This window comes from Primulina eburnea, chromosome 8, assembly GCF_022965805.1.
Source record: "Primulina eburnea isolate SZY01 chromosome 8, ASM2296580v1, whole genome shotgun sequence".
Classification (NCBI taxonomy): domain Eukaryota; kingdom Viridiplantae; phylum Streptophyta; class Magnoliopsida; order Lamiales; family Gesneriaceae; genus Primulina; species Primulina eburnea.
In genome coordinates this window covers 4886639-4898488 of record NC_133108.1, presented here as the reverse complement: position 1 = coordinate 4898488, position 11850 = coordinate 4886639, and the positions used below count along the sequence as shown (strand labels likewise).

General features: G+C 36.3%; 2 protein-coding genes across 3 annotated transcripts; both read left to right on the top strand.

Moving 5' to 3' along the window:
- The first annotated feature begins 259 nt into the window (after positions 1 to 259).
- Positions 260 to 1598, top strand: LOC140837716 (uncharacterized). The gene is made up of 3 exons (XM_073203831.1): positions 260 to 415; positions 864 to 1069; positions 1236 to 1598. Exons 1-3 carry the CDS (start codon positions 326 to 328, stop codon positions 1492 to 1494), a joined length of 555 nt encoding a protein of 184 aa, XP_073059932.1. The 5' UTR covers positions 260 to 325; the 3' UTR covers positions 1495 to 1598.
- A 4185-nt stretch (positions 1599 to 5783) lies between these two features.
- On the top strand, positions 5784 to 11569 carry LOC140838609 (uncharacterized). 2 transcript variants are annotated; one of them, XM_073205047.1, is made up of 7 exons: positions 5784 to 7589; positions 8542 to 8632; positions 9390 to 9547; positions 9671 to 9722; positions 9800 to 9882; positions 10032 to 10125; positions 10364 to 10731. In XM_073205047.1, exons 1-7 carry the CDS (start codon positions 6009 to 6011, stop codon positions 10531 to 10533), a joined length of 2229 nt encoding a protein of 742 aa, XP_073061148.1. In that variant the 5' UTR covers positions 5784 to 6008; the 3' UTR covers positions 10534 to 10731. The 2 variants fall into 2 exon arrangements, with proteins under 2 accessions (XP_073061148.1, XP_073061147.1); XM_073205046.1 differs by having other exon boundaries at positions 5785 to 7589; positions 10549 to 11569.
- The last annotated feature ends 281 nt before the right edge of the window (positions 11570 to 11850 follow it).

Below are 11850 nucleotides of genomic sequence, written 5' to 3'. Positions count from 1 at the left end.
ATTTTTTGGACAAATTAATTTTAAAAAATCATTTTCCCATGTATATACATATACACGGGTCCATAACAAAGACATTGTTTCCTTTAAAAAGCCAAAAAAAAAAAACCTTAATTATCATACAATGCACCCTCATTATCAGTTGGTGGGTAGTACGTACCTTTGCTTGATGGTGAACAATGGTTGAGTTATCACCATCAGGGGTCGATGCCCCATCTCTATCTGTCGTGTAACTTTTCCTTACTTCTTGATCACTCGAGCGAAGTGCATACGTCAATATATAGAAGTTTAGAAGTGATCAGATTTCGCCGAACCGAACCAAATCGAAATGGCTTCGAAAGTCGTAATGATCATTGTCCTCGTTCTGGATCTCATTGCTTTCGGGTTGGCTATCGCCGCTGAACATAGAAGAAGTACTGTAAGTTCTTCCCATTCATTTTCTTGAAATCACTAAATCCATCTGATTTCAAATGAGTTGTTGCAGTTTATGTTGTATCTTATATTTGTCCTTGTTTAGTTTATGCAACGTGTAGAGATTATGTGTTCTAATAATATAGATCAAGTTCGAATGTCTATAATTTATAGCACCAGTAGTCGTTATGATGGAACGCAGGTGCATTATATTTTCTTTTAATTTTTCACAACTATGAGAAATAATTTATTATTATATATCAAATTTAATAAATATTAATATGATTCAACATAATCTTCATTTTTATTTCTTAGATATAAGATATTCTCTCTCCCTTAAAAATTAGATATTTAAAATATTTCACAATATTAAAAATGTTGGTGCATATGATATGTGTCCCATGACTGTTCAAGCACATAAAATAAATATTAGCTCCAGTTTTAACTTTTGACAGGGAATATCGAAGCCTGATAGCGAGATCAATTATAACTATTGTGTTTATGACTCGGACATCGCAACCGGATACGGTGTCGGTGCATTTTTATTCCTCATGGCCAGTCAAGTGCTTATCATGGTCGCTGCCAAATGCTTCTGCTGCGGAGATCCTCTGAAACCAGGCGGTTCAAGGGCTTGCGCCGTTGTTCTTTTCATCATCTGCTGGTAAGCATACGCTCCTTGCACATGCAAAACTATTAACTTTAGTTTCTGTGAGAATTAGCAATGTTGAGGTAGATTCTTTTAGAGACTAACTTGAAATGCTTACCAAATTAATATTTTATGTTTCATTCATCCAACTATACATATTACCTAATTTTGTTTGGTGCAGGGTAACATTTTTCATTGCTGAGGTTTGTTTGTTGGCTGGTTCTGTGAGAAATGCATATCACACCAAATACAGGACCCATTTTTTTGACAACCCGCCTTCCTGCGAGACTGTTCGAAAAGGAGTCTTTGCAGCAGGGGCGGCTTTCATTTTTTTCACGGCATTAATCTCGGAGTTCTTTTACTATAGTTATTCGAGGGCTCGGGGAAGTTTAGGTCCTTATGGAGGCGAAGCAGGAGTTGGCATGGCCGCTTACAAGTGAGCCAGATCATACTACTGATTATGGGCATTGATTCTGGTTTTTCTTCATTCATATAAGATTGCTGTACCTATCTTGTGTCACATTTTTATAGATGTTTTGTAACACTTATTTTACTGTGCAAGTCAAGTTTAGCAAACAATACATAATACATTTCCGGCTATACTATTTTCACCCTTTTATTAAAGACAAAGGTATTCGAAAGTGGGATTTGAATTTATCGATTATTGAGTGAATTTGAAATTCATCATAATTAACATGAAACATTATAAAAATAGAAGGTGAATATGAAGATTATGGTCTTGCTCTTCTAAAACTAAAAAAATATATTTGAATATATTTGAAATTCATCGATCCAAACACAATCTAAAAAGGTTTGTGATGTGTATCATGTTTTAATGGTATATAATTCGAAGGAAAATTCATGTTTTATCACTCAAATATAATTATTCTTGTTTAGTGACATTGGCCCAAATGTACAAGGTAATACTCATTTTTTAAGTTTCTATTATTTTCATGCTTATGGATTAATCAACACCTAATCTTGTGTTATGAACTTGTGATGTGGATGGTATAGGAAATGAGATGCAAAAACCAGGTGGTGTGTTTGCCTTATTCAAGAAAGGAGTACATTGAAGGAGGTGGCAAGTGCTTGCTAGGTAGGCAGAGAGGAGTAAAAAGAGAGTACCAAATTTGAAAAAGTAATAAATTACTACTTCATGCATCCCCAATATCTCATAATTGGCTATGGAAAGTGTTGGTTGCACTTTTCCTGAATGAAATTGCTGATTTTGTATCGAATCCAATCAGAAACATCATTTCATCAACTTCTATTTTCAAAAAAAATTCAGACTTTATGATACTTGATATTTTCTCACATATAGTTCCTTAATCCACCAAGTTTTACGGAAAATGTAAATTGCAAAGTTTAGAACAATGTGTCCGGTTACGGTTCGTTTGACTTAACTACTTCTAATATTATCATTGTTATGATGCTATTATGTTTTATTTACAACCAAAAATCGATAATGTGATCATACACTATGATCTCCTCATGCTATGGTTACAAACTTGCGCTATCAAATTGTTGGTTTGTGAGTGGATTATGGATATTTTGGTGTTTAATTAAATGATGGCGACTCGATCAATATTATCCGTGAATTTAATTATATTTTATAGATACAATTCAAACTTGAGTTCAAGATCAATTTATATATGTACTACTCGTACTCGGTCAGGACTCAATTTCAAATCTCTATCTACACTAACGTCATTATCCAATAATTGCCTACAACACGAAAAATCGAAAGTGGAGCCTTGGTGTTGTATCAAAACTTCAAGGAAAAATGTTGACGAAAATAGGTAATAGATAATATTTTATTACCTAAAATGTTTTATATGTTATTTCTATACACATCATTCAAAAATATTTATTAAAAATGAGTTTATTAAATACCAGAAATATTTGAAAAGTTGCTAATATATTTTATCCAGAAACAATCGAGTTTCTCTTAATACAATAAACCAATATCCAAATCTAAGACAAACTAATCTTACAAAGAAATTATAGTCGTGAGATGGAAGCAAATAGACTATATTTAAAAAAAGATTAAATAACAAGTCACATGTGGGAAAACACATGTCTAGGAAACCCAGCTGATACAAAAAACTTTTCAACAATGAGAAAAATTAGATGTTCGGAAGGATGAAAAGTTGAAATAATATTTAATATTATAAGACAAAGAAATCAATTTCCAGTAATACCATTTTCTATTTAAAACAGCCAATGATAAGAATCTATCAAGGATGATCAACATCAGAGACTTGAAGGTTCAATCAAAAGAATATGAACAATTGGTTCTTGGATTAAAGTTTCTCGAGGAAGGCGAATCTTAGAAATGACTTGAGAATGAAAAGAAATTAATGGCAGAAGATCGGATGTGAAAATTTAATGACCACAAATCCATTATCGATGTATATCTCAGTAAAGATGTTGTACAAACAATACACAACAGATAACTTTACTGGTTATATTGATTCATGAGCTGGAATTGGTACTGCAAAACTATGAGCCTTTCCCAATGAATTGAAGGAAGAAATACCTCAAATAGCTTGACGAGATTTCTCAAAGGGAATCTTAATCTTATGCAAATAGATTAAAAAAGAAGAAATCCTAATCGGATGTACATAACAAATACCTTGATATAAGATAAAAATACCATCGATTTACTTTCATGAAACGAGAGCGGACATCTTGTTGGAAAATAATTTACTACTAATGTTTAATTCATATAGACAAGAAATGAGACTAAAAGATTAGTTTTCATAATACCATGTGATCACAAGATTATAGTGCTGATAGCAAGAGAGACATTTTACAGAAAAATGTGAATCCATTTTCACAGCAAACATGATGATGGAGAAAAACTTCTACAACAAAAAATGTAGGATTTTGGAAAGTTTGGAGAAAAATAAACTTTGAGTGAGTCTCATGTGAGACCGTCTCACGATCATAATCTGTGAGACGGGTCAACCCTACCCGTATTCACAATAGAAAGTATTACTCTTAGCATAAAAAGTAATACTTTTTCATGGGTAATCTAAATAAAAGATCCGTCTCACAAATACGACCCGTGAGACTGTCTCACACAAGTTTTTTCCATAAACTTTATATCAAAATTATTTTTTTTATATTGTTATTATTAAATGTCATGAAATGTTTTTGAAATTTTTATAACAAGATATGGAAAAAGCATATGACGATGTCATTATGAAAATACAGAGACATTTGAGGAAACACATTAAAATGCTTCAAAACTATTTCAATAAGCTTGTCTTAAATACAAAATTTACGGGTAGGCTACAACAAGTTAATAATGTCATTGTATTTGATCGCATTTCATGTTGTTTACGGATTACATTCAGTTATGGTCTGTATTGCAAAAGTCTGTTCTGGATACTATTGAGAAACCACTGGCTTCTCAAAATGAGAGTTTTCGATTACATAGATCTATACATGGAGCATATCATTCAATTATCCCTACCACAAGTGCTAAGTATGAATTATCTTTAGACGAGTCGGCCCAAGAAAAAATTGAGGCTTCGGATCTTATCTCGAGTCATCAAGTCAATCCTTCACATCAGGGATTGAAGACGAGGAGATCTATTTCAGAACTCAAACAGGCAAGAGAAAATCTAAGCTTGATACTAATGAAATTATAATCCCTACATTTCAGATATATATTAGCAGAACTGAGATAAATAAAAAAATTAGAGCATGAATCAACCCAGACATAGGTCGTGTTGACATAGCATAAAAATATCCAAGGATGTGGATATAAGAAAGTCAACTCATGGTATGAATTGGGGCTCTTGCCTCGGTCTATATCGTGATATCATGTCTCCCGGATATATCCGCACTAAAAAAATGGATTCAGGAAGTCGTTCATGAAACATATGTTGATAATGACTATTTGTCCATATAAGATATTATGGAGCTATAATTTTTAAGTGCGACATCTGAACCAGCTAAGAAAGGTTAATACAAGACTTTCCATTTCATCAAATTTAAGAGGCCATATATGAATGTCCAAAAATTCATCAAAGTTCCTCCAATAAATGAACATAATTGTTGTTTCAGTTAATGAAGATGACATCTCTACCAAAGAGCATGAAGTATATGAGTCTATCATAGGTATTGACAAAGTTAAATTTTAATTCAAATTCTAACACAATTCAGTTATTGGATCTTTTATATTAAATATAATGACAAGAAAAATTATTGGATTTGCAGAAGAAATATTTGAACGAAAATAAATCCTCTACATAATAGCAAGTTCCACGAGAGCAAAGAGAGTAGTCGAAAATTATGTAATATAACTTGCATTGGAAGATGGATAGGAGAGATCTACTCAAAACGTCCAAACAAAAAAAGTCAGAATTCGAAAAGATTTTTTGACCCAAAACTAAATGAAAATATCTTGCTTTAATGTAAATAATAAAAGACCACATAAAAATCATTTTCCCTCAAGATTTCGATTTTCGAAAGCAACAAATAATTTTATTTTTATTATTTTTTCGACAAAAAACGAAACGAAACCAAACCAAATATGAAATTCCAAAATGACCAAATCCCAACACAAATCCTAAATCACATTACCAACCTTTTTCTTTGCCTACCCTATGTCTATATTGTTCCCCATATTTCATAAAATTGGCTTGTTGCCTAATTATTGCTTTTATTTATTTATCGATTATTACAACCATCATCTTGTTATCGTATTTATATTTATGTTTCTTTATTATTATTATTTGCAACTCCACCAGATCACCCACTACACGACACCATTCCTCGTCTTCCCGCCGCCCCCTCACTCATCATCGTATCCGAATTCCCTTAATCATATACTCCCGCTCCGATCATCAGGAGTTCTGAATCGGGTGTTCGGGCGTGGGCCCGGGCCGAGTGGGGAATGGGTCGGGTAACGTGAACCGGAGTTGATGGAAGAAGGTGCACGATGAGCCAAGCTGGGGAAGAAGAAGGAGACGAAGATGAGGAGTGCTTCCATGAATCCTTCGACCGGCTCCTTTCTTCTTCTAACACTTCTTGCTCTTGCTCCACCTCCACTTCCGAGCCCGAAGAAGATCACGATCCCAACCTCCCCGATTACGATGAACCGGCTCCCGTTCGAAACTACGATGTTTGGATGTCGCACCCTACGTCGGTGGAAGAGCGTCGTTTCCTGCTTCTCCGCCAAATGGGCCTCAATGGCGACCCCTCCATCCTCCGTCATAGGTCCTCCCTCTCTCTCTCGTCCAATCATTTGAACCTCTTGAGTGAGAAATCTTACAATTTTAAACACAGTAATAGTGGCGATTATGTTAATTATGATAATGGGATTCGAATATCTGGTATCATTCGATCGAAGTCGGATGGGGACTGCAATTCGTATGAGACTTCGGATGTTAAAAATTCCGTAGCTGGTGGACGCGGTATTTCTGTAAAAAGCGATAGTGCGAGCTTCATGCAAAATTATTCTCATACGGAGAGATCGAGCAGTGGCCATGAATCGCCAGGAAGCAGTACGCTGTCTCCAAACAAACCGCCAAAAGGAAAGCTTAAAATGGATTGTTCACGTAATGGGAGCTGCAGTAGCTTTTTGTCCGTGTTGGGGAATGGAGTTGGTGAGGGTGTGGAGTGCAATGGGGCTGCTGATATCAATGCCCTGTGTATGATAAAGAATCTGGATAACGGGAAGAAGTTTGTGGTGAATAAGGTGCGTGAGGATGGGATGTGGGAAAAAATCAAGGAAGTGGGAACTGGGTGTCAGTTGACCATGGAGGAGTTCTCATCTGAGATGTGTGTCGGGACTTCTCCGATTGTGCAGGAATTGATGAGGAGACAGAATGTTGAGGATGGAAATAGGGAAGGCTTGGATCCTAATGCTGATGGCAGCTACGGAAGTGCATCGAAGTCGAAGAAGAAAGGTAACTGGTTGAGGAGTATAAAAAACGCAGCGAATTCTGTTTTGGGGCATAAAGAAAAACGAAGTAGTGATGAGAAGGATTCATCGTCTGAGAAGGGCGGGAGGAGATCAAGCTCAGCTACAGATGATAGCCAGGATGTTTCCTTCCATGGCCCGGAGAAGATTCGAGTTAGACAGTATGGGAAGCCTGTTAAAGAACTGTCAGCGTTGTACAAGACCCAGGAGTTACAGGCCCACAAAGGATCAATCTGGACAATTAAGTTTAGTTTGGATGGAAAGTATCTAGCTAGTGCTGGTGAGGACTGTGTGATTCTTGTTTGGGGGATTGTGGAAACAGAAATGAAGGGAGATTTCTCATTTGACAAGCCAGAAGATGGAAATCTCAATATTCCGTTTGTACACAAAGGATCACCTGAGCCCTTGTCACCATCACCTAACTTAGATGATCACTGGGAAGCGAAGAAAAGAGGGAGGTTCTCTGTAGGTATAAAATCTTCGAGTTTTGAACAGATTTTGGTACCGGAGACGGTGTTTGCTCTTTCAGAGAAGCCCATTTGTTCTTTACAAGGACACTTAAACGATGTACTGGACCTTTCGTGGTCCAAGTCTCAGGTCTGTAATATTTTTTCATCAAGCATGGCGTTTTGATGAATAAATTTTGTTTTCCTCTGCTTCTGATGACTTGTAGAAATTTGATTGCATTATGTTATATTTGTATAATGAGATTACACTTTATTGTGACATTGTTTTTCCATTGCCTTCTATGGGTGTGTTCACACTATGTACTGTAGCCATAAAAAGTAGTTTGTTGCATTGATCTTTTACCTTCTTTGGGTGTGTGCTGTGTACCACATTCTGCAGGACTGATGATTATTTTTGTTGAGGAGAGGATTTTAGTTACCTATATTAATGTAGTCGAGCAAATAGAGCAGGAACTGTCAAATACCCTTCCCCAAATTCCCTATTGTATTAAAAAAGAAAAAAACAATCTAAAGGGGATGAACATTAAATGGTTTTCTGGAACTTAGAACTACTTGTCCTATGAATTTGTCCTATGAATTGGTCTAGTATTTCCTTTTAATACAATGGCCAAAGAACGATAAAATGGAGCACACCATTACATGCTTGCAGAAAGTTAGATGTTTATGTAAAAGTTTTTTCTAAGGTTCCTTATGCAAAAGTGGATAAGAGGAAAGTTTCACCTGTCTTTTTACATAAGGTTTGATTCCCATAGCAACTATGTTTCGTGAGGGTTCTAGGTGGCTCATAACTCCTAAATATAATAAAAATGCCATTAACATTGATTTCACCCTTCATGTCTTTGGCGGCATGTTCGAGATTCAGGTGTTGGGTTTGGATGTTAACTAATAAAATCTTATCTTTCTCTTGTTCTATTAGTATGAGCAACTTCCACTGTTGCTTGCTAGTAAATATTTATTGGATTGACCTATAAAACTGAGAACTATTTTCTTTTGTCTTTTATTTCATATAAGTTCCATCGGAAGTTTGTTATATATATCATCAATCACTTGCAAATTTACTTACAGTTCTCTCTCTTCTCCAGCAACTGCTTTCATCTTCAATGGACAAAACAGTACGGCTCTGGGACTTGTCTAGCAAGTCTTGTTTGAAGATCTTTTCACATAGTGACTTTGGTAATCATGTAGATTCTGTCTACTTTCATCTGCTCGAATTTCTTCTGTTTGAGAGGCGTTCTCTCCACAAGTGGGGTTGGTGCTGAGGGTGGTAACTTGTCAGATTATCCTGTTATTCTTCAAACTTCTAGGTTTCCCAGTTTGGAACTGGCACTTTTAAACCTTGTCAGATGCCTTTGGCTAGCGAACATTGATGTCTATGAAGGTACATTAGGCTGGAACCTGGTGTCAGGAAATGGATTGGGAACGAGAGTGGAGCTTAGATAACGTGCATTGATTGTTCTAAATTGTAAAGATGGACCCAAGGCTTTACATAAGGTATTTAAAGAGGTAGGAGAAGCAAATAAGGAAGGGCTAAAAGAAAAAAAAGGCGATGCTTTTGCAGTTAGTTACTTGAAAGGGTTGTGCATCTGTATATTTAGGTGTTTTGAATAAAAAATTAGAATAGTCGCTTTGAGAGATTTGATGTGGGTGAACTTATATATAAAGGAATAAAAATGCTATACATATGCTGAGAGTTCAATCAGTTGCCTGATGATTAAGATCGGTGCCTTATACACCGTGTACCTTGGAGTTTCAGTGGTTTAGTCATACTACCTTGTATCCTCCCTTTATTCCCATTTCGGTTTACCTGCATTTATATAGTAATATACTGTAATATATCTAATTCCACGTGCTTTGGTGGATTTAGGTGATTGCTTGAATGAATAACATAAGGTTGTCTATTGATAAAACTACCTGATTTCATATGACACAGTAACCTGCATACAGTTTAATCCTGTTGATGATAGATACTTCATCAGCGGATCTCTTGATGCTAAGGTTCGGATATGGAGCATTCCCTATCGCCAAGTTGTTGATTGGAGTGATTTGCATGAAATGGTCACTGCAGCTTGTTATACACCGGATGGAAAGGTCAGGCATGGGTTGCATGTTACTGGAACTAATTTTACCTCGATATTTTAATGCATGTTAAAAAAAATCTTTCTGCCTGCATGTGTTGAGATTTCTCAAAAATCTGTTTGTATATGTCAATAGGGTGCATTTGTTGGTTCATACAAAGGTCGTTGCCGCTTATACAACACATCAGGTATACGGGGATCCATGACAAGAGATTTACGTCTGTGATTGAGTAATTATTTTACTTTTGCTATGATTTATTTCCAGAAAATACAATGCAGCAGGAAAACCAGATCAATCTGCAGAACCAGAAAAAGAAATCTCATCAGAAGAAAATTACTGGTTTCCAGGTAAATCAGTCCATTGGCCATTTTTTTGCACATTCTACGGGAGTTGTACTTTTGCTATATATCAAAGCCTTTTGGCATGTACCTGGTTCTTCTTGAAAACACGATGTATTTTCCACATGAGGCAATTTCTGATAGTTTTTATGGCACAGTTTGCTCCTGGAAGTACTTCAGAAGTGTTTATCACAACGGCAGACTCTCGAATTCGGGTCCTAGAAGGTGTTGATGTTGTTCGCAAATTCAAAGGTATGGAGATGCATGGTAAAATAATTTGATTTGTTTTATTGGATGATCGATCCTTTTAGTCACGTGATAAATTATTATTTTTTTACTTTGGGGATTTTTAGTTACACACATTTTCCTGTCACGCCACTTTTTGTTTGGTGAATCTGAAAGATTATTTGTTTTCTAGTTTCTTCAGTGCTGTAGAAGATAAAATATGTCTGATCAGAGTAACGTTGCATTGCATGTTTCCACCGCATAGGTCCATTTCTGGGAGGTCAATTTAATAGTACAGTATGCAGAAAATTTCTAAAGGAAACTTCCCGAATCCAGGCTTTGGCATGCAATTTATTTTTAATGGTTGCATTTACCCAATCCTCACAATGGTATATATTTCCAAGATCTTGGAAACTTTTTGTAGACAGAGTTTAAACGAAACTTCCACAGGGTTTCGTAACACAAACAGCCAGATTTCAGCATCCCTCACTTCTAATGGGGAGTATGTAATCTCTGCCAGTGAAGATTCTTATGTTTATGTATGGCGACACGATGGTGTCTCTCGACCAAACAGAAGTAACGGTGTTACAGAGACTCGATCATATGAGTCTTTTCATTGTCAAGATGTATCCGTGGCTATCCCTTGGCCTGGCATGCCAGACACTTGGGAGATTCACGATTCTTGTGTCGGCATGAAAAATAGTGCCATCGATCATTTTGAGATCTCAACAGCTAACCATCCTACTACACCAGTCGAAGAAACTAATGGCAGTGAGAGCTCGCCATTAACGTCTGGATGCAGTGGTAATAGCCCTCTCGATGGAACTCTATCGAGTGTTATGAATAGCTCTCTGTTTGATAGAATACCAGTGACATGGGTAGAGGAAAAACCAAGCTCAACTTCCAAGAGCCATAGTCCTCATGTAAGCGGGGACTTCTCCACTGGGTTTACTCAGAGCAGGTCAGCTTGGGGAATGGTAATAGTTACTGCTGGCCTAGGAGGAGAAATCAAAACGTTCCAGAACTTTGGATTGCCTGCCGGACACAAGTGATCAGTGGATTCATGAGTCTACACCTGCAAAATCGTACAGATATTTGGTGAGATATTTTTTTTCCTTTTTATTTTTGGTACTAGTGCCTTTGACAGTCAGGTCTGAGATTGAACAAGGAGAGCCTTGCTGATGGCATTCGTAAGCGTGCGTCTCCCAAGAAATGTTACACCATTGAGTTCAGAATATGAAAGTATCTTGTAAATGTGCAAGTGCAGAGTTAAAAGCGTGGTAACCTATACAAAATTAGCGATTCATTTTAGTTACATTTTTTCATCGCATTAGTCTGCGATGTTAGAGAACATATTAAGCTTCATATCCCAGTGCAACATGTACACACAGTCTGTATTATATGATTTTGTGATTAATATGTTTCTTGACATAGAACTGGTAATAAAGTATGACATTTGTTGGGAACCTTATTCTAGATGTTTTTATGCTATACGCCATTAGATTTGGTCTCCTTTCCTGGCTACTAGTGGTAGGCATATGGTTGTCGAAAATATTTAATTTAAGGGGGCTAAATTCCATGTTGAAAGGCTGCAAAGTAAGCTTGAACATTCAAATTCTTTACCTGGTTACTAGTGGTGGGCATATCAAATGGAATGTAAGTGGATCGATGCTTCCAAATTCTTGAAAATACTACTATCAGAACACGCCCGCTTTGTCAATTTCTCCACGACAGTTTATACTTTATACATAG

Bases quoted from the DNA above. Each gene is read 5' to 3' on its own strand.
- LOC140837716 (XM_073203831.1), top strand. From the start codon at position 326: ATGGCTTCGAAAGTCGTAATGATCATTGTCCTCGTTCTGGATCTCATT. The intron at 416-863 runs GTAAGTTCTTCC...AACTTTTGACAG, and splicing joins CTGAACATAGAAGAAGTACT to GGAATATCGAAGCCTGATAG. The intron at 1,070-1,235 runs GTAAGCATACGC...TGTTTGGTGCAG, and splicing joins GTTCTTTTCATCATCTGCTG to GGTAACATTTTTCATTGCTG.
- LOC140838609 (XM_073205046.1), top strand. From the start codon at position 6,009: ATGAGCCAAGCTGGGGAAGAAGAAGGAGACGAAGATGAGGAGTGCTTC. The intron at 7,590-8,541 runs GTCTGTAATATT...TCTCTTCTCCAG, and splicing joins TTTCGTGGTCCAAGTCTCAG to CAACTGCTTTCATCTTCAAT. The intron at 9,723-9,799 runs GTATACGGGGAT...ATTTATTTCCAG, and splicing joins CCGCTTATACAACACATCAG to AAAATACAATGCAGCAGGAA.